The sequence below is a fragment of the Rhinopithecus bieti genome, unplaced genomic scaffold, assembly GCF_001698545.2.
Source record: "Rhinopithecus bieti isolate Rb0 unplaced genomic scaffold, ASM169854v2 scaffold_4553, whole genome shotgun sequence".
In the NCBI taxonomy this organism is placed as follows: domain Eukaryota; kingdom Metazoa; phylum Chordata; class Mammalia; order Primates; family Cercopithecidae; genus Rhinopithecus; species Rhinopithecus bieti.
Window position 1 is genome coordinate 3,594,314 of NW_016804694.1, and position 19,946 is coordinate 3,614,259.

Sequence of the window (19,946 nt, forward strand, 5' to 3'; positions counted from 1 at the left end):
TGTCGCATGGGCCTGAGGGAGTGGCCGGATCGCAGCTCACTGCAAGCTCTGCCCGCGAGTTTACGCCATTCTCCTGCCTCAGCCTCCGGAGTAGCTGGGACTACAGGCGCCCGCCACCTCGCCCGGCTAGTTTTTTTTTATTTTAGTAGAGACGGGGTTTCACCATGTTAGCCAGGATGGTCTCGATCTCCTGACCTCGTGATCCGCCCGTCTCGGCCTCCCAAAGTGCTGGGATTACAGGCTTGAGCCACTGCGCCCGGCCTTATTTCCAATTCTTATACCTTCTGTTTCTTTAGTTCTCTTGTTCTGGGACATCTATTACCAGGTGGAATAGAAGTGGGTGGTGATTGTGTCAAACTTGTCATGTCCTTGGTTTTAAAGTGATATTTTCTAAAATATCACCTTTGGCCAGGTATGGTGACTCATGCCTGTAATCCAAACACTTTGGAAAACTGAGGCAGGAGGATTACTTGAGCCCAGGAGTTTGAGACCAGCTTGGGCAACATAGTGACGTGCTATCTCTACAAAAAACTACAAATTAGCTGTCTGTGGTAGCACTTGCCTGTAGTCCTAGCTACTCAGTAGGATGAGGCGGGAGGATTGCTTCAGCCCAGGAGGTTGGGGATGCAGTGCTCTCTGATTGTGCCACTGCACTCTAGTGTAGGCAACAGAGCGAGACCCTGCCTCAGAACAAACATACAAACAAAAAAGCCCCAAAACCAAAAAACTATGTCCCCCCCCACCACCGAAAAAAAAAAAATAAGTAAGAGAAACTGTCACCTTTAAATATTACGTTTGCTGGAGAGTTTTAGTAGATAGTATTTATCATGTTGTAGAAGTTCTCCTCTAGTCTTCATTTACTAAGAGTTCTTAAACATTATTTGGTGTTGAACATTATTTATACTTTTAGCTGCCTTCAAAAAGATGCAATCAGATTTTCACAAAGAAGAATATAACATTTCTATATTTTATAAATTTTTTTTGATTGCAGGTACTTATTGAGAGTGAGCAGATGAGAAAAGAAGCTGATGATTCAGGTCCACTCACCGAACTGGAACACTGGAAACGCATGTCAGCCAAGTTCAACTATATCATTGAGCAGATTAAAGGGCCAAGTTGTAAGGCTGTCATAAATGTGCTAAATGTTGCGCACTCCAAACTGCTAAAGGTAAAAGGCTTTCTATTTAAAGTTTGGTATACTTCAGAACAAGCAGCTAGAAAATTATCCTGTTGAACTACTTCTTAGTGTAATATACTGGAATCGTGTTTAGAAGTGTTAGCGTTTGAGTAAGACTTTTACATATATCACAATTATTTCCAGAAGAGGAAATGAAGATTTATTTCTCAGGATTTCACAGACCAATTTTGACCATACTGCTATGGGGTGATTTCTAGGAAAGTGATCATCTTTTATTTTTAAATTGTTTTTGAAATTGTAAATCAATGAAGAAAATCAATATAGGCTCGTTGAGGTAAACAACTGCATATAAAGTCAAAAGTAGAATACATCTCATCCCCACGATTCTACCTCTTTTCCTGGAGGTCATTTACAGTTTGGCTTGATTCTAGATCCTTTTCTTTTCTCTCTCTCTCTCTCTTTTTTTTTTTTTTAAACAGGGTCTCATTCTGTCACTTAGGTGGGGTGCAGTAGTGTGTTCACAGCTCACTGCAGCCTCCACCTCCCAGGCTCAAGCGATTATCTTGCCTCAGCCTCCTGAGTAGTTGGGACTAACAGGCATGCGCCACCACGCCCGGCTAATTTTCGTATTTGTTGTAGAGATGGGATTTCACCATATTGCTCTGGGTGGTCTCAAACTCCTGAGTTCAAGTGATCCGCCCACCTCAGCCTCCCAAAGTGCTGAGATTACAGGCGTGAGCCACCGCACCTGACTTCTTTTTCTTTCTTTCTTTATATGTATTTCTCTTTGCACAGAAAAATAAACTAATACTTTTTTGGTAAAAGATTTAAGCAGTACGAATAAAACAAGTCTCTCTTAATCACATACCCTTAGCCCCACCATTCACAACTCTGTGTCCTGAATAGTAAGCACAGAAAGACAACCACATTTTTCTATTTTGTTTTTTTCTTCAAACATCTTCTGTGGTATTTATGTATGAGTTTATTATGCACAAATGACATAGTTTAGTTTTGTGTTTCTAATTTTTAAATTAAATAAATGTCATAGCATAATACTTTTCAACTTCCCTTCCCTACCCTGATAGTATATCTTGGAGTTATGCCTGTTAGATGGAGCTTGAGCAGTATGGTTTTCCAAAAAATGTTGTTGTTGTTTTTTGTTTGTTTGTTTTTAGATAGAATCTTACTCTGTCACCCAGGCTGGAGTGCAAAGGCACCATCATGGCTCACTGCAGCCTCGACCTTCCAGGCTTAAGCCATCCTCCCACCTCAGCCTCCTGAGTAGCTGGGACTACTGTCATATGCCACCGTGCCCAACTAATTAAATAATTTTTTTAAAAGTGTTGTACAGGCTAGTCTTGAACTCCTGGGCTCAAGCGATTATCCCACCTCAGCCTCCCAAAGTGCTAGGATTACAGGTGTGAGTCACTGTGCCTTGCCCAAAATGTTAATGTAGCCTGTTAGATTTTATCTGATCCTTTCCCTGTTTGTGGACCAATTTTCTCCTTTCTTTTTTTTGCAAGTCTGAGATATAATTCACATACTATTCATTTTATCCATTTAAAGTCAACAATTCAGATATTTTTAGTGTGTTCATAATTGCACAAATATCACCACAATTTGTACATTAGAACATTTTCATCACCTCAAAGAGAAACTCTGTATCCTTTAGCTCTCACCTTCCCATTTCCAACATTCCCTCTTCCCCCGAGCCCTCTGTCTAGATTTGCCTATTCTGGACATTTTATGTAAGTGGAATCATAGATTCTTTGCCTTTTGTTACTGGTTTCTTTCACTTGGCATAATGTTTTCAAGGTTCATCCATGTTTGTAGCATGTATCAGTATGTCATTCCTTTTTATGGCTGGATCATATTCTGTTGTATGAATATACCACATTTTGTTTATCAGTTTATGGACATTTGGGTTGTTCCCATTTTTTTGGCAATTATACATAATGCTGCTATGAACATTCATGTACTGTACAACTTTTTGTGTTGATATCTATTGTCATTTGTCTTGGTTATTATACCTAGGGGTGGAATTTCTGGGTCACATATTAATTATATGCTTAACTTTTTAAGGAAAATGGTTCCTTTTCTATGTGTTTATAAATATTGCTGCGGTGGAAGCTTTTATATGTCCATATGCAAATATTTCCTTAGGTTGGATACTCCACAGCTTTTCAGCACTAATTATTAGTACAGTTATATTTTTTTTTGCCAGGCAGGTGGCCTAAACCTGTAGTCTGAGCTACTTGGGAGGCTGAGGCAAGAGGATTGCTTGAACTCAAGAATTCTGAGCTGTAGTGCACTATGTTGATTGTCTGTTCACATTAAGTTTGGCATCGATATAGTGATGTCCCAGGAGTGGGATGATGAGGGTGCCTAAGGAGGGGTGAACTGATCAAGGTCAGAAACAGAGAAGGTCAAAACCCTTGTGCTGATCAATAGTGGGATCATGCCTATGCATAGCCACTGCACTCCAGGCTGGGCAACATAGCGAGACCCTATCTCATTAAAAAAACTAAAAAAAAAAAAATGTTGGGGGCCAACCTGACATATGGAAAATGGCTTGTTTTATTTTGTTCTTTCCTTGTTAGTAGTGGAGTTGTTCAGTTTTTGCATGTTTACTGGCTATTCATATTTCTTTTGTGAATTTTCTTTTTGTATCTTTCCCTTATTTAGAAAAATTCAGACATTGTTTTGTACTGATTTATAGGAGTTCTTTATTTTTTAATGTTTTTGAGACAGGCTTCTCTTCGTCACTCAGGTTGGAGTGCAGTGGCGCTATCATGATTCACTGCACGCTTGACCTCCTGGGCTCAAGTGACCCTCCCGCCTCAGCCTCCTGAGTAGCTAGGACTACAGACATGTGCCACTGTCCCTAACTAATTTAAAATAAATTTTTTTTTATAGAGATAGGGTCTCACTGTGTTGCCCAGGCTGGTCTCAAAGTCACAGTCTCAAAGAATCCTCCTGCTTCACACTCCCAAAGTGTTGGGATTATAGACGTTGCTACTGTGCCCGGTCACTTGGAGTCCTTTATATAATATGGATATTAATCATTTGTTATATTTGTTGGGTGAAGTAATTCACCATGACTCCTGGGCATCTCTGCACATTTTCACTATATATGAAAAGAACGCAAGGTCCATACTGCTCTTTATCTGAACATCTCTCAGAGTTCTGTTTGCAGTGAGCAACCTTGAGGGGTCAGTGCACGTGTCCCCCAGACAAAGAGCAGAATTACTTACCGCTTACTGTAAAAAGGATAAATTCCCCTAAACTCAGTGTTCCTCACCCATAACACAACCTATTGCAGGTGCAAGCATCAGTTTGTGGATATTTAGGGTCATGGGGGAACAAACGCAACATAATGCTCATGCCAGTTGCTGTGATGTAATAAAATCCTTGTCTCTGACCCCAAATCTCATGTTTTCTCCCATCATCAATAAAACAGTAAAAGGCTAATGCGTTAACTTCTAAGCAGGGTAAAATCCCAGACCCCCATATGGACCTTGACAATTACAGTGCAAACTTTTTCTTAGTCTGTGGCTTGTATTTTTTTTTTTTTTTTTTGAGACAGAGTCTCGCTCAGTCGCCCAGGCTGGAGTGCAGTGGCACAATCTCGGCTCACTGCAAGCTCTGCCTCCCAGGTTCACACCATTCTCCTGCCTCAGCCTCCCGAGTAGCTGGGACTACAGGCGCCCACCACTACGCCCAGCTAATTTTTTTTGTATTTTTAGTAGAGACGGGTTTCACCATGTTGACCAGGATGGTCTCGATCTCCTGACCTCGTGATCCACCCATCTCGGCCTCCCAAAGTGCTGGGATTGCAGGCGTGAGCCACCACGCCTGGCCAAGGCTTGTATTTTTTAAAACTTGAACACTTGAACTCATTTTAGACTTATAGAAGAGTCAACCAGGATAGTACAGAGAGTTCCTGCCTGCTCTTCATCTAGCTTCCCCTAATGTTAACATCTTAAAACTATTGTACAATGATCAAAATGAAGGGATAACATTGGTACAATACTATTAACAATGCTACATACAATTTATATTTCTCCAGGTTTTCCACTTATGTATTTTTATCTGTTCTGGGATCCAATCCAGGATCCTATTACATTTGACTGTCATGTCTCTTTAGCCTCCTCCAATGGAACAGTTCCTTAGTCTGTACTTGCATTTCATGACCTTGATACTTTTGAATAGTAATGGTCAGTTATTTAGAAGAATGTCCCTCAATTTGGGTTTTTCTGATGGTTTCTTGTGAATACATTGAGGTTATGCATCTTTGGTAAGAATGCCAGAGTTGATGTGCCCTTCCCAGTATGACTTATCAGGGGGTACATTATATTGATGTGCCTTGTTACTGTTGATTTAAAATTGATCATTTAGTTAGGGTGGAATTTGCCAGGTCTCTGTACTGTACACGTATTTATTTTGTGGAAGATAACCTTAAACTACATGAATAGCTTTCATAGGTGGATCTTGACGCGGCAGTTATTACTGTGGTATGCTAATGGTGGTTTTCTAGTTCCCTCATTCCTTCCACGTTTATTAATCAGAATTTTTATGTAAGAAAAAGTTGTCTCTTCTCTCATTGTAGTTATGTATTTGATCGTTTATTTTCATTAGTATAGCCTCATGGGTATTTATTTCATGCTTTCGGTTATAATTGAGTACTATCATTATTTAGTTTATTGCTCAAATTGTGTTTCCTCTTTGGCCATCGGGAAATCTTTCAGGTTGGCTCCTGTGTTTCCTTCTGATTCCCTTACTCTGTTTGGACCACTTCTTTACCTCTACCACTAGATAAATGCTTAAGGCTCATTTTGTATTTGTTCTGCCCTAGTCCTGAGATCAGCACTTCTCCAAGGAGCCTGGGTTTATTTTATTGGAGAGTAGTAATTAGGAACCAAAATCTGGGTGCTAGATGTGCTTTCTTCTTGCTTATATTTTAATTTTAAAAAATGGGATCATTTATCATGAATTTTATATTTAGTTGAAATAATTTTTTCAACCTCTTATTGCTTTTGTCTTTCATGTATTGTTTAAAAAGACCTTCTTAAGAAGAATAAATTGGCTGGGCGTGGTGGCTCACGCCTGTAATCCCAGCACTTTGGGAGGCCGAGGTGGGTGGATCACCTGAGGTCAGAAGTTCGAGACCAGGCTGGCCAACATGGCAAAACCCTGTCTCTGCTAAAAATACAAAAATTAGCCGGTACTGGTGGCGTATGCCTGTAATCCCAGCTACTCAGGAGACTGAGGAAGGAGAATCGCTTGAACCCGGGAGGTGGAGATTGCAGTGAGCCGAGATCATGCCACTGCACTCCAGCCTGTGTGATAGGAGTGAGACTCCATCTCAAAAAAGAAAAAAAAAAGGAAAATTAAGGTTAACCTAAATTTAAAATAGAATTAATTACCCTTTTCTTCTATTTCTAGGGTTTTGTTTCTTTATACTTTATTCTTCAGTTAACTTGGAATTTATTTGTGTGAATCATGTAAGATTTAATAGCAATGATAATAATAGCAGCTAACATTTATTGTGTGCTTACTAAGTGCCAGGCATTATGTTCAGTATCTTACCTATAACATTTCATTTAATCCTCACATCATCTGGATCAAATGGGTCCTATTATTATCTTCCCCATTTTGTACAAAGAACAGTGAGAGATTAAGTTTCTTGTTCAAGGTCACAGAGTTAGTAAGAGGGGAAGCAGGATATAAGGTCATGCTCTTACCTCTTCAGCTAGCATTCTTTTTCCCAAATGGCTGGCTAATTTTCCCAGCACTATTTGTCATTTTCTTTTTTCTTTTTTTATTTTTTTGAGACGAAATCTTACTCTGTTGCCCAAGCGGGAGTGCAGTGGCGCGATCTCGGCTTACTGCAACCTCCACCTCCCAGGTTCAAGCAATCCTCCTGCCTCAGCCTCCCGAGTAGCTGGGACTACAGGCACGTGCCACCACGCCCAGCTAATTTTCTTTTGTTTAGTAGAGACAAGGTTTTGCTATGTTGGCCAGGCTGGTCTTGAACTCCTGACCTCGTGATCTGCCCACCTTGGCTGCCCAAAGTGCTGGGATTACCGGCATGAGCTACCGCACTTGGCCACTGTTTGTCATTTTCTTTTTTTTTCTTTTTCTTTTTTTTTGTTTTGAGACAGAGTCTTGCTCAGCCACCCAGGCTGGAATGCGGTGGCGCGATCTCGACTCACTGCAAGCTCCGCCTCCTGGGTTCACGCCATTCTCCTGCCTCAGCCTCCCGAATAGCTGGGACTACAGGCGCCTGCTACTACGCCTGGCTAATTTTTTTGTATTTTTAGTAGAGACGGGGTTTCACTGTGTTAGCTAGGATGGTCTCGATCTCCTGACCTCGTGATCCGCCCGTCTCGGCCTCCCAAAGTGCTGGGATTACAGGTGTGAGCCACCGCACCCGGCCTTCATTTTCTTGTAATCATCATAATTTTTGTACATCCACTCTTTGTTCTTCTTTTCCAGATTTGTCTTAACAATTCATGTATTTTCATCCTTTGGTATACATTTTGAAATAAGTTTATACAGTTTTTTCTCCAGAATATCAAATTTTGAGACTTAGTTTTATATATTTTTGAAATGTATGTAAATGGAGTCATATCATATATTCTGCAACCAGCTTTTACTCAACGTTATTTGTGAGAATTCATCATGTTAATGTGTGCATTATTATTCATTTGCTACCTTTGTTTTTATTGCTGTATCATATTCTGTTGCATGAATGCACCACAATTTATTTATCTATTATCCCAGAATGGACATTTGGATTGTTTCTAGTTTGGGGTCATTGCAAGCAATGATTCAATGAACATTCTTATTCATGTCTCCTGGTGCACATGTGTGAGAATTTCTCTAAGGCATATCCCTAGGAGAGAATTTATGAATTTGTGGGTCAAAGGCACATACAATTTAAGCTCTTGGAGAGAGGTCTCTAATGATCTGCCATAGTGACCTTCAGACATTTTGTATTAAAAATACTAATCTGTAGTCTTTAGAAAGGATACAAAGCAAATGTGGTAGCAAATCTATTAATGACATTGAGGAGGGAGGGAAAGAAATATATTGGATGACAATATAAAGATCTAAGAAGGTCTTCAGTGGTAAGAGCAGGGGTGCCATACTGATATCCCAACCTCTTTGTTGGATGGGTTTGTTGACAAACTGTTTGGCTCCCATTATTTTTTTAAAATGGTTTTGTTCAGAGAATGTTATTTCTGTTTTTGCTGGGTAGACCTCTCCATTTCATGCTCTCATCTCTGACCAATTCTCAAACAGGCACTTGATTTTATCATCCCTAGTATGTAAGAGTGGTCAGTTAATAATAAGATAACATTTATTAAGAATAGGTTAAAAATCCTGAAAGAATTTGAAGGAGAGAAATTAATCAACTTTGGATAAAGACTTAACAGTTTTAGTTGAATCCATTGATCGAATGATATTACTGATGTGAGTCAACTTGATCCTAGGCTGCTTTATGAGAGATATAGTTTCCAGAAAAAGGGAAGGTGATGTTTTGGCTCTTCTCAGCATTGGCCAGATCACACTGAAGGCTTCCTTTCATTCCTGAAGCATGTGTGTTTAGAGTGATGTTGTGTGCGTCCAGAGTAGAAAGGCCAAGAGGCTGAAGCTATTAAGACCATGTCCTTGGAACCGACCCCAAAGCTCATCAATGATAGACTGGATAAAGAAAATGTGGCACATATACACTATGTGGCTATAAAAGGGAATGAGATCATGTCCTTTGCAGGGACCTGGATGAAACTGGAAGCCATTATCCTCAGCAAACTAACATAGGAACAGAAAACCAAACACCGCATGTTCTCACTCATAAGTGGGAGCTGAAAAATGAGAAGACATGGACACAGGGAGGGGAACATCACACACCGGAACCTGTCAGGGGTCAGCGGGGAAAGGGGAGGTAGAGCATTAGGACAAATAGCTAATGCACGCGGGGCTTAAAACCCAGATGAGGGGTTGATAGGGGCAGCAAACCACCATGGCACATGTATACTATGTAACAAAACCTACACATTCTGCACTTACATCTTGGAACTTAAAGTAAAAAAAAAAGACCACGTCTTATTAAATGACTAAAGGGACACAGAGTGCTCATCTTTGAATAAAAGACTTAGTGATGATATGGTAAATGTCTTCAACATTTGAAGGGATGCTGTGTGTTCACTAGGCTCCATTATGCAAAACTACACAGATGAGCAGAGATTGCAGGAAGATAGATTTTTCTTCTCAAAATAAAGAAGAACTTTCTCATAATCAGTTATTTAAGCAGGTACTGTTTGATGACCACTTACAAGAAATTGTTGATTTCAAATTGCCTTCACTTTGCTAGTAAGGTTTTGTTTTGAATAATGTTCTGTTTTTTGTTTTTGTTTTGTTTTGTTTTAAGACAAAGTCTCACTCTGTTGCCCAGGCTGGAGTGCAGTGGTATGATCTCAGTTCACTGCCAGCTCTGCCTCCCGGGTTTACGCCATTCTCCTGCCTCAGCCTCCTGCGTAGCTGGGCCTACAGGCGCCCGCCACCACGCCCGGCTCATTTTTTGTATTTTTAGTAGAGATGGGGTTTCATTGTGTTAGCCAGGATGGTCTTGATCTCCTGACCTCGTGATCCGCCACCTTGGCCTCCCAAAGTGCTGGGATTACAGGTGTGAGCCACCACGCCCGGCCATGATGTTCTATTTTAATAACTTGACCCATTCTTGAAGACCCAGAGTAATATAATGTCACAAATAGTTACCCTGGAAAAGTCATTCCTCATAGAAGCAGGTCCAGTTCAAGCCTACAGACAGGATTTTAGTTATAAACAGGATGAGTCTTTAGTTTTAGTAAATCATTTAAGGTGCTTGTAATAACTTTGTCTTAAGTATTATAAGAAAAACATATATTAATTACACTTAAATGTCTACTATTTTAGTATATGTATGATTGGGAAGACTGAATTTCTTGAGTAAACTTTAGCACACTGATGTATTTGAATGTTTCATAGAATTCTTATACATTTTTTCCTTAGAATTGGCGTGATTTGGATGCAAGAATCACTGATACAGCAAATGAATCCAAAGATAATGTCAGATATTTGTATACTTTGGAAAAAGTGTGTCAACCTCTCTATAACCATGACCTAGTAAGTATGCTTTTAAAGTACAGTTTTGAACTGAGTGCAATGACTCGCACCTGTAATTCTAGCTACTCAGAAGGCTGAGGTGGAAGGATCGCTTGAGCCCAGGAGCGCAAGGGGCTGCAGTGAGCTATGATTGTGCCACTGCATTCCAGCCTGAGTGACAGAGCAAGAAGACTCCATCTCTGAAAAAAAAAAGTACAATTTAAGAAATTAACTTGTATAATTAATGCATTAAAATCTTTAATATGTGTATATTGGGGAAAAACTTCCTGCCAAAAGTTATTTAAAGTAATGTATTTTCCTCTTATGTGTTTATGAAGAATGATAAACTATATTTAATATTTTAACCCATATTTAAATATATAGTGAATCATTAGTATAATATGAAATAAGCAAGGCAAATATTAATGTATTTTTACCCTTTGCTGCATAACAAATTACCTCACAACTGAGTGGCTTAAAAACAGTGAGCATTCTCATGTCAGAGTTTCTGTGGCTCAGGAATCCAGGCAAGGCATAGCTAAGAGCTTCTGCTTCAAGGTCTCTCATGAGGTGGCCCAGAGGCTAAGTGGGACTGTGGACTCATCTGAAGTGGGGGAGGCTGACTGGGGAGAGTCTTCTTCTCAGCTCACTCATGTGGTTATTGGCAGGCCCCAGTCCCTAGCCACATGGGCCTCTCCACCTGGCAACTTGCTCCCCTTGGGGTGAGTGATCCAAGAGTGAGGAGTAGAATGAGAGAACACCCAAGTTGGAATCCACCTTCTTTTTGTAACCTAATCTCTGAAGTGACAGCCCATCATTTCTGTTGTATTCTATTGACTAGAAGCAAGTGAGTCTGGTTCATTCTGGGCAGGTAGGGGAGTATACAAGGGTGTGAGTACTATGTGAGTGAGCATCACTGGGGCCATCTTCGGGGCTGCCTATCAAGGTAGATATTTCCCAGGTTACAGATTAGGAAACCAAACTCATCATGGTGTAGTGACTTTGCCAGCATCGCTCAACTAATCAGGGATGCAGGACAGAACCCATCTTCTAATTTCTAGCCTATTCTTCTCTTAATATTTCCATAGAGATCCTTTAAAGAACATGTTAGCACTACCATTTGCTTTTATTTTTTAAAAGTTTATATTCAAATTTATAATCTGGTATTTCATAGTATTTCATATAAAATATGAAAATTTAAAAAACTCTATCCTTTATTTAATAGAAGGAGAATTCAAGGAAGCTAGTAGTTGTTGAGAACTTAGGGCAGGATTTCCCCATTTTGCCTGGATGTCACTTCTTTTGTAAGACACTTGTAGGCAGGAGGGTTGCCCAGACAGCTGCATTTTTAAAGCTGTTCCCAGGCTTGAGAATCCTTGAACTTTTGTTATAGGCATTGTGCCACATGCTTTAAATATGTTTTCATTCTGTATACACAATGACCCTCATTTCAAAGATTAGGAAACTGAGTTTGAGCATTTCTACGATGATCCGTGGTGGGACCAAATTCGGATCTAGCTGTCTCTAGCATTATGGGTCGTATTATTTTTCCACTTTACTATGTTGCTTCTTCAAGGTATTCTCTAAGTTAAAATGCTTCCTCTTCCCTTCCCCCGCTCCCACCACCCTGGGATGGAGTCTCTCTCTGTTGCCCAGGCTGGAGTGCAGTGACGCCATCTCTGCTCACTTCAGCCTCCCCCTCCCAGGTTCAAGCAATTCTCCTGACTCGGCCTCCTGAGTAGCTGGGGTTACAGGTGCGTGCCACCATGCCCAGCTAATTTTTGTATTTTTAGTAGAGACAAGGTTTCGCCATGTTGACCAGGCTGGTCTCAAACTCCCAACCTCAAGTGATCTGCCCGCCTCCGCCTCCCAAAGTGCTGGGATTACAGGCGTGAGCCACCGTGCCCGCCCCAGTGCTTTCAAATTAATTTAATTTGTGTCTGATATCTGTATTCAGTATTCTTCACTCTAATTTTTAAAGAAGTAGTCAAATCTTCCATGTAGGTGGCAGCACTGGCCACATGGTTTTGTTGACCAACCTTCTTGGGTCAGTGCAGGTTTCATCCTAGAGGCAGGGAGAAGGAAAGACGTTATGGCCTGTATCACTTAGAGTTGGAGAAGAAGAAGGTGTAGAGGCAGTTCATAATCATTCCAAGAGAGTGTTAGTAGTCAAGAAGTTTAATATGAAAGGGGAGGGAAAAATGTCAGTTGAGAGTCTTGGACAAGTGCATTTCTTACTGCCATGAGGAATCCATCATCCATCAAGGAGCACCACAAGACGGGACAGGAAGACTTTAGAAGCAGAGTCTTTTAATTGAGTCCATAAAGAGATTGTAGATTTTATTTAAAACTTATTAGTGTTATTTGCAAATAATTATGACTGTTTAAAAAATCACAGCTTTATTTTAGATTCAGGGGTACATGTGCAGGTTTGTTACATGGGTACATGACATGATGCTGAGGTTTGGGGTATGGATCCTGTCACCGAGGTAGTGAGTACAGTATACAAGAGGAAGTTTTTCAGCTCACATCTCTCTCCCTTCCTCCCCACCAAGAATTATGACTTTCTTAAACTTCATTCTTCTCATTTTTACCCCTGCTACTAGTAGCTGGACTTGTGTTGTGAACCTTCGTAAAATTTGTTTAATATAAGAACATTTATATCATTTCTTAGGTATTTCTATGCGCATGACCCCAAGTAAAGAAAATTAAATTGTATGGTGTTGGAGAAATGGGGCCGTTGCTTGGCTTACTTGGTAGCTCAATGACTTAATTCCCCAACTTTACAATACGAGCAATTAAAATTTCTGTCCAAGAAGAATTAAAATTATTACATGTCACAAGCATTTTGGATTGCTCACAAGATTTGAAGATGCAAATATGAAATACACATAATACCTAAAGCCTACTCCAGGGCTACTGCAAGTAGCTCTTGATGTGAAAAATAATAGAGGAAGTGACTATGGCACAATGTTCACACTTGTCAAATCTGGTGATGGGAGTAGGTGGTCATTATATTATTCTCTGTACTTTTCTATATATTTAAAGCTTTTATTCTAAAAGTAAACTCGAAAGAAAGATAGAATACTCTTTATTGCTATCAAGACTCCAAATTTTAAGGTATACTGATTTCAACTTCTTGATTCAAAAGACTTGTTTTAATTCATATAATTTAAAAATCATTTAGTTCTTATGTTTTTTTCATCCTAGTAATTTTAAAAAACTTTGTTCCATTACTCTAACCATGGATGTACCTTATTATTGTTATTTTGTTGTTGTTGAGCTTTTTATATTCTCTCATGTAGGAAGGTTTCAAGCATTACCTTTTGAAATGACAGAAGTACTAATAGTATTGAGTCATATAATTGCTTCCCACTCATACACCCACTATATCTGTACTTTCAACAACTCCTCTTCCCCCTTGTTTTCTTTATTCTGATTAAAAGTAACCAGCAATTGCTGTTTAGTTCATAACTGTCATTTGGGTAGAAAAGTGCAGGGGATTCATGCTTCCATTTCTGGTTCATAAGTTTTATGTATGTTTCATTTTTTTTTATCACCCTGGTATTGTGCTTTAGGCATATCTTACTATTATATGTTTCACATATAAGGTATCTGAACACTGTGTATAGATGGACAACAGCAGTGCACTCAAGGAGCTGCTATTATAAATAATGATGTTTAAGGTTCAGAAGAAGGACATTTTCCTGAAGGACCCATTTGATGCCATCCCTGAGCCCTCTTTATTGGAGTTTAGTGGTACTTTGTAGACATGACTTAGCAAAGGTGGAAGGGACTCCTTCTAGGCATATTTTTATTAGGATCTTTTTGATCTACAGATACCATATATAATAGGAATTCTGACCTACAAGGTTAACTATAAAGTAATGATGTTAATTTCCGTAAGCCACATAAAACTGATTTAATTATTCCGTAGTGACACCTTACGTCTAGGACATACCGTACACTAATCAGTAGTTGTTTTTCTTGGCTGTATTTCTTCCATTGCCAATAAAAAAAGTCTTATATATTTTATCTTATCCCATCAATTAAAAGGAAATTTCCTTGAAGGCAGGGATGCCATTGGCTTTGTCTGTTCTTCCGTAGTGATTTGCATCATGGTTACAAACAGGGTCTCCAAATGTCCACTAGGTACTTACAGCTGCTGGATCTTAGGCAAGGGACTTAACGTCTCTACCTCTCTGTTTTCTCATTTGCAAAATGGGAACAGTGATAATGCTTTATTTCACTCGCGTCCATGTGAAGAGACCACCAAACAGGCTTTGTGTGAGCAATAAAACTTTTTAATCACCTGGGTGCAGGTGGGCTGAGTCCAAAAAGAGAGTCAGCAAAGGGAGATAGGGGTGGGGCCGTTTTATAAGATTTGGGTGGGTAGTGGAAAATTACAGTCAAAAGGGGTTGTTCTCTGGCGGGTAAGGCGGGGGTCACAAGGTGCTCAGTGGGGGAGCTTTTGAGCCAGGATGAGCCAGGAGAAGGAATTTCACAAGGTAATGTCATCAGTTAAGGCAGGAACAGGCCATTTTCACTTCTTTTGTGATTCTTCAGTTACTTCAGGCCATCTGGATGTATACACATGCAGGTCACAGGGGATATGACGGCTTAGCTTAGGCTCAGAGGCCTGACACTTTATTTTACAGATTCTAAGACATTTTTTCACATTTTAGTATCTCTGAACTTAGGACATACTTTAGTCAGTTAGGTTTTATGAATCATTGTGGTTGTGAGTTGATACTACCTTAAATTATTAGTTCTGTCCTTGAGGGTGTTTTTTTTTGTTTTGTTTTGGATTTTGGTACCATTCGTATGAATTCAGACTGCAGTTGAGTACCTGTGCATACCTTCTCAAAGAAGCTTGGTTTCTTTCCTCCTCCTGGTAGTATGTACATTTTGTTTCTCTCTTTTTCTCCGTGGTTGGTTTATTTCATGCTTACCTTACCAGGGAGGGCCCACTGGTGGCCTGGTATTGTGTAGGAGTTAGATTCCTCATCTTGGGTGTCTTTTTTCTTTCTCAATAGCACAGAAAATAATGGTGCAGTCTTACAATCAGTGATGTTTTATATCTGATGTAATCAAACCTACCTTTCATGGTTGTTGTCAGCATGTCTTAGGATAACATGCTAATGCTCTTAGCCTGGAATATAGTAAGCATTCAGTTTATGTTTGCGATTGTTTTATATACTTGTTGTACTTGTTCCGCTTTGCTCTATCTTGTTCTACTTGTTTTACTTGTTTGTGTTTTTCTCTTCCACTCTGCTGTGAGCTACTCACGAATAGGTTTGGATTTCTCCCAGTATCTTCAGAGCCTAATGGCACTTGGTAGGATTGCTAAAAGGTGAACTGAGTTGCCTAAAAGAAAGTGAATGCTAGTCTGATTTCTATTTTAGCTAGTTTTCTGACCATAAGAAAGTCACTTTACCCCTCAAGGTATCAGTTTCTTCACCTTTAAAAAGAGCAGAATGAACTATTAACCTTAAAATTGCTCTCACCTCTAAAATTTAATTTTAGATAAACTTTTAAGTTCAGATTTACAGAAAAGTTGCAATGATAGCACAGAATTCTCTTTACCCAGTTTCTCCTGTTAACATCTTGTATTACCTTTGTTTGTCAAAACTAATGTCCCATTATCTGTTCCAGGGTCTAGTCTAGAATACTGCATTGCATTTAGTAAAATTTGACTTTAAGATAAAAATGCTATACTATTTTGTGCATGTTTAGAATTTTGAGTATTATAGAATATTGGTTATTAAAACTATACGCATATGATGGAATTCACTTAATTTGTTTCAATGTTAGGTTTCCATGGCACATGGAATACAAAATTTGATTAATGCCATCAGAATGATTCACGGTGTGTCAAGGTATTATAATACCTCAGAGAGAATGACCTCATTGTTTATCAAGGTAAGTTTCTATGGGAGGAAATTACATGTCATCCTGTGAAAAAGTTAGCAAATCTTTCCTTCTGAGCCCTAGGAAGGGAATTGGGAAGCCTGAGTGCCTCTCAGAGTTTTAGTATTTCCAGTGGGCAAGAAGAGAAAGGCGCTGACTGGACTCGGTTGTACTTAATTGAAGGGAGTAATTGGTACTTTTCTGTTTATCAGATGTAAGCCCCAATACTTAAAGAAAATGTGCCTGGTGGCTTTTTAATTTATTCATTTCAAATAGTTTTGATTCTACCCAAGAGATAGGAGTGTGTCTACTATTAACAGTGCTTCTTTAGCTACTCCCATCAGCACTATATTTTGTGTAAAATCTTCCTGTGTAGCACCACATGGTTAATTATTTAAAATAATTTGAAAAATTACTCAGGCAACACATGAAACCAGGCGTAGTGGCTCAGGCTGTAATCCCAGTGCTTTGGGAAGCCAAGGTGGGAGGATCGCTGGAGGTCACGAGTTTGAGACCAACCTGGGCAACATAGGGAGACCCTGGCTCTACAACAAAAATTTTTTAAAGTTAGCTGGGCATGGTGGTGTGCGCCTGTAGTCCTGGCTATTCCAGAGGCTGACGCAGGAGGATTCCTTGAGCCTGGGAGTTCAAGAATGTAGTAAGCTGTGATCACACCATGGCACTCCAGCCTGGGCAAGAGAGTAAGACCCTGTCTCAAAAAACAAACAAACAAACAAACAAACAAACAAACAAAAGCCCCAACAACAGGAAAAAAACCCACATGAATAGAATTTATTTCTAAATTATTCAAGCATAACTAAATATATAAAGTCACAATCACATTTTAAGTTTTTTTAAAAAGCAAAGTATAGGTTTAATCACTATGTCCTAAATACGACAAGACTCTCAGAATCCTTCCTCTTTACCAGTCTCTCTAATTCTTGACATGATCTCATGTCCCACATTGAGATCATTTTTAGTTCTGACAAAGATTCTTTGCTTGGCTTCTGAATCTTCTGGTAGGCCCATCTGTGCACTTTCTAGTAAAATCTAGTTTGAGCAAAGAACCCTGCTAAGTCAGTTTAGCAAGAACCCGCCATTCTCGATATCTGATGACTCTGGATACCTGATCAGGTTTTCATTCCCCCCGCCCCCCCAGGTGTTGTCCAATCACTTTGGCCTGTCTTCAGCAAGAATCCTGTTAGGTCAGTTTAGCCAAAATCCCCCTTACCTCTGATGTTTCCTCTTAATAATTTTCCACCCACTGACCCCCATCCTGCCCCTTGGCTGTACATTCCTGCTTGCCCACGCTGTGTTCAGAGTTGAGTGCAATCTCTCTTTCCCGCTGCAAGATCCCATTTCAGTGGTCCCTATACCTATCACAATGCTCCTGAATAAAATCTCTTGCTGTGCAAGTATCACTGAATGTTTTTTTAACAGTTCTATATTATTGTTAACATTTTTTTCAACATTGTGAATCAACAAGTATTCAGACTAAAATCCAAGTATTGCTAATTTATTGATTACCACTGTTTTGTGATTCCCACATCTTTTTCCTTCTTGGATTCATTATTTCTTTTGCTGAGAAAAGTTCTTTCAGAGAGGGTTTCAGGGTGGTGAACTTCCTGGATTTCTAAATGTCTGAAAATCACTTTCATTTTGTGTGATCACTCAAATGCTAGTGTGACTTGGATTTTAAATTCGACATCATTGTCTCCTGGGAAGTTGAAGATATTGCTCAATCATTGTCTAGTATTCAATATTGTTGATGAGAAGCTTGGTGCTAATCTGATTCTTGTTTCCTTTGTAGGTAACTGGTTTTATTCTCCCAGGAATCTTTTAGGATTTTTTCTTTATCTTTGATTTTCTAAAATCTCAAACTTTTTCTTTTACATTTATCTCGTTCTACACTTGCTGAGTTGTCTCAATCCAAAGACTTTGTTTCTCTTTTTTTTTGAGACAGAGTCTCGCTGTGTCACACAGGCTGGAGTGCAGTGGCGCAATCTTGGCTCACTGCAAGCTCTGCCTCCCGGGTTCATGCCATTCTCCTGCCTCAGCCTCCCAAGTAGCTGGGACTACAGGTGCTTGCCACCATGCCCGGCTAAGTTTTTGTAGTTTTAGTAGAGACGGGGTTTCACTGTGTTAGCCAGGATGGTCTCGATCTCCTGACCTCATGATCCGCCCGCCTCGGCCTCCCAAAGTGCAGGTATTACAGGCGTGGGCCACTGTACCTGGCCTCCTTTCTCTTTATTCCTGAGAAACAGTCCTCTTTTGCCTTGGATTATTCCTAGTTCACTGATATGGTTTGGATATTTGTCCCCTCCAAATCTCATGTTGAAATGTGATCCTCAGTGTTGGAGATGGGGCCTGGCAGGAAGTGTCTGGGTCATGGGAGTAGATCCCTCATGAATGGTTTGGTGCCGTCCTTGTGGTAATAAGTTCATGCAACAGCTGATTGTTTAAAAGATCCTGGCATCTCTCTTTTGCTTGCTCTCATACGAGGCCAGTTCCCACTTTGCTTTCGACCATGACTGTAAGCTTCCTGGGGCTGTCATCAGAAGCAGATGCCGGCGCTATGCTTCGTGTACAGCCTACAGAGCTGTGGGCCAAATAAGCCTCTTTTCTCTATAAATTACCCATTCTCAGGTGTTCCTTGATAGCAATGTAAATGGACTAACACACCTACCCATTCAATTTATTCTCTCCCCTTGCATCTAACTTCCATTTCTCTTAATTTTTTTTCTTCCGTCTTTGCCCTTTTCTGGCTCACTCATTTGCTCTTCATTTTTGTACCAATTGATGTTTAGTTCATCAGTAGAATTTCTTTTAAAATTCTGAGAATGAAAATTCCAATTTCAAGTTCTCTAGTTTTTTTTTTTAATGTTATTATTATTATTTTTTATTTTTAGAGACAGAGTCTCATTCTGTTTCTCAGGCTGGCCTTGAACTCCTGGGCTCAAGTGATCTGCCCACCTTGGCCTCCCAAAGTGCGGGATTACAGGCATGAGCCACTGCACTTGGCCCATAGGTTTACTCTTTATCATGTTTTTATGCTTGTGGTTTGAAATTTATATATAAATATTATTTCTCTTTTTACGTATAATTATTTTGTACCTGTATTTATTTTAGGTAACAAATCAAATGGTAACAGCATGTAAAGCATATATTACTGATGGAGGATTAAACCATGTATGGGATCAGGAAACGCCAGTGGTACTAAAGAAAATTCAGGTTTGTAGAAGTACTTTTATTTTCATAAATTAAATCTTTTCCCATCCTGCCCAATTTTACTTTGTTTATTCACAAAATATGTTAACTGAAAAAACTTCCTGCAGAGTGGTGTTGAGAATATAAAAAGAATACAATTCTCATTATCTATTTCCCTTTATATTTAGTGCTTCTCTTAGGGTATAATTTAATTTTCATCTTCTCCATGGCTGCCTGTGTTAGACTCCTGTGTGCCATTTCATATGCTCTGGCCACTACATCTCATTCCAGTCCCTGTTGTAATTAAAATTTTTGCCTTTTTTTGCACTGGTTAGGATTACCATGTATCCTTAAATAAACACGGTAGTAGTTGGCATCCTAATTTTGATCCTGGTTTAGAAGACAATGTTTCTAACATTTCCCTGATTTAGTTGGATGCTTTTGTAAGTTTTAAATATATCTTCGATCAGATTAGTTTAGTACCAAGATACAGTTTTTAAAGTTATGAATGGGTTTTGAAAAATTGTCTTCTGGACATATT

At 39.5% G+C, this 19,946-nt stretch overlaps 1 protein-coding gene across 1 annotated transcript in view; it reads left to right on the top strand.

The window, feature by feature from the left end:
* Nucleotides 1-19,946, top strand: part of DNAH8 (dynein axonemal heavy chain 8) — a 333,448-nt gene that overhangs the window by 28,898 nt on the left and 284,604 nt on the right. Inside the window, 4 exon segments of the mRNA XM_017870032.1 lie at nt 992-1,168; nt 10,196-10,309; nt 16,103-16,210; nt 19,328-19,429. Coding sequence (XP_017725521.1) covers nt 992-1,168; nt 10,196-10,309; nt 16,103-16,210; nt 19,328-19,429 — 501 coding nt within the window.